Raw genomic sequence first — 2,286 nt, 5'->3', positions numbered from 1 at the left:
CACGTCCTGGTTCTCATTATGCCAGTGGAAAAAAAGTGGGAGCAGGCTGTAGATGACATGTGTCTTCAGGGGTTGTTTACTCTCCTCCACTCCCAACTCCATCACCTTTTGGAAGAGGTTAATGGAGAGCACCTGCACGTGGATGTTGTCCTGATGGAAAAAAAGAGGAAAAGACCTCAGCTGCTCCAGGCCCACCGGGGCACAAGCCTGCAAATCCACAGGCCACAGTTTCCTGGCAGCACCCAGCGCCTGGGGTGGGGGGCACAGAGCCTTACGTAGCCAAAGAGTGGCTGGAGCATCTCAGCCAGCTGCAGGGCAGTGAGGGTGGAGATTCGGATGTCTCTGTCCTGGACTTCATTGATGAATACAGAGAGGGCCATCCTGACCAGCTCTCTGTCTGTATCCCACAGTACTTCCATGAGGCTTGGTGTCAGCCTCTCTATGCCGTCAGCCTGTGTGGAACACAATGCTGTGCTGTGAAGCCATGAATCATGGAATCCTAGAATATCCCGAGTTGGAAGTGACCCACAAGGATCATTAAGTCCAACTCCTGGCCCTGCACAGGACCATGCCCAACAATCCCATCGTGTCCCTGAGAGTGCTGTCCTTGAGCTCTGGCAGCCTTGGGGCCGTGACCTCTTCCCAGTGGGGCCTGTTCCAGTGCCAGAGCACCCTGTGAGTGAAGAACCTTTCCCTACTCCCCAAGCTAAATCTCCCCTTGGCCCAGCCAAGCGATTGCACTCCCCAGCCCCAGGCTGCCGGCACAGCTTCAGCCAATTGCCCCCTCCTCACCATCCCAGGATCCTTGCTTAGCACCACCAGGCTTCTCAGCACCAGGCGACGCATCTCTGTGCACTGGCTCCACAGGTGCCTGGAAAGGATCTCCAGGACGATGTCACTCCATTCAGTCATGTCCGGGTAGTCCAGGACCTGAAAGGCAGGGAGCAGTGACGGGGTGCCCGGCCGGCAGGAGCCCAGACCCGCACCGGGCTGGGCCCAGGCAGCAGCGCAGGGCGCGGCACCGTCCCGGGCAGCTGCGGCTGCGAGAGGGCAGAGAGGTGGAGGCAGGTCAGCAAGGCAGCGCTCGCCATCAGGCTCACCTCCACAAGGAATGCCATGGCAGGAAGCTCCCAGGAGGTCTTCTCCCTGGTGAGCAGCCTCAGCAGGCGGCAGGCAATCCGGTAATACAAGGGAGTGGAGGCACGGCACATCTCCCTGCCCGGGGGAAACAGGCACCATCAACCCTGAGCGGGGGGGCCAACCTCTCCAGGGACTCGCTGACAGAGTCCTGGTCTTTCCCCACCAGGTTGGGAGGGGACAAGGGCATTCTGGGAGGCGGCTCCTCCTGTGCACCCGCCTCTCCCAGCCTTTGCCACTCTGCTCGGCCATCCCTGGGTGACAAGGCCCTCTGGCCCACGACCACGGGCACTGCGTGGGGTGCCCCGTGCAGAGAGCAGAAATGACAGGGGCAGCGGGGACAAGGGGGTCTCACCTGGCCAGCAGACCCACTGCGTAGTGGTGGGTGTCGGCGCTGAGGAGCGTGTCCCAGCCGCGCTTCTGTTCCATTGAAAACACGACATCTTCACACTCCAGATGACGAAGCACGGCCTTCAGGGTCAGCACTGCAAACCTGGGTGCAGAGCAAAGCCCAGGTCATGCTGGGAGCCCTGAGCAGCCCCGAGGGCATGAGAGGATCAGGAGGACTGGGACTGAGCACCTCTTGGAGTCTGTTGGAAGGTCGCATTGTTTCTGGCATTCCCTCCACAAGGTGTCAACTTCCTCTGGCGTCTGCTCTGGGCTGATGGAAGTCTGGAAGAGCAGCTCCACGAGGAGACGGGGGGAATACTTTTTCAATGGCTCTGTGCGCTGGAGCATCTGGAGAATCTCCCAAATCACCCTGGTTGCCTGCAAAAGATAAAGCACCCGGACACAGGTCTCAGTGCCCAGATGTCCATGTGGAAGAGCCCAGGTGTGGGAGGGAGAGGCCAGGGAAGACGCAGGGGCAACCCCCAGCCTGGTGCCCCTGAACCCGCCCCTAAGCCAGGTTTCCAGCCCAGCGCCTGAGGCAGGGAGATGCAGTGTTCTGCTCGGGGAGGATGGAGAGCTGCTGGAGAAGCGACCTGTCGGTAAGTAAGGTCCAGTTCTAGAAACTCACAGCCAGGGCAAAGACATGTGTTTTGTCCCCGTCGGAGGTGGGCCTGCTGAGCCATGGCCAGTTCTGCATCACACGGAGCAGCTCTGGCAGCACCTTCACCACTGTCCTTCCCGATGAGGCGATGATCTTCC

The 2,286-nt window shown here is 60.1% G+C and overlaps 1 protein-coding gene across 1 annotated transcript in view; it reads right to left on the bottom strand.

The window, feature by feature from the left end:
• Window positions 1–3: 3 nt before the first annotated feature.
• Window positions 4–2,286, bottom strand: part of LOC113941361 — a gene marked incomplete at its 3' end in the record, with an annotated part of 4,888 nt that continues 2,605 nt past the window's right edge. Inside the window, exons 7-12 of the mRNA XM_027632520.1 lie at window positions 1,718–1,905; window positions 1,493–1,630; window positions 1,101–1,215; window positions 793–930; window positions 276–452; window positions 4–150 (exon numbers count right to left, since the gene is read on the bottom strand). Of these exons, the coding sequence (XP_027488321.1) occupies window positions 4–150; window positions 276–452; window positions 793–930; window positions 1,101–1,215; window positions 1,493–1,630; window positions 1,718–1,905 (903 nt within the window). The remainder of the gene's footprint in view (window positions 151–275; window positions 453–792; window positions 931–1,100; window positions 1,216–1,492; window positions 1,631–1,717; window positions 1,906–2,286) is intronic.

This window comes from Corapipo altera, unplaced genomic scaffold (genome assembly GCF_003945725.1).
Source record: "Corapipo altera isolate COAL_440 unplaced genomic scaffold, ASM394572v1 61447, whole genome shotgun sequence".
NCBI lineage: Eukaryota > Metazoa > Chordata > Aves > Passeriformes > Pipridae > Corapipo > Corapipo altera.
Note: the sequence above shows the minus strand (reverse complement) of the source record. Positions and strands in the feature narration are given on the sequence as shown.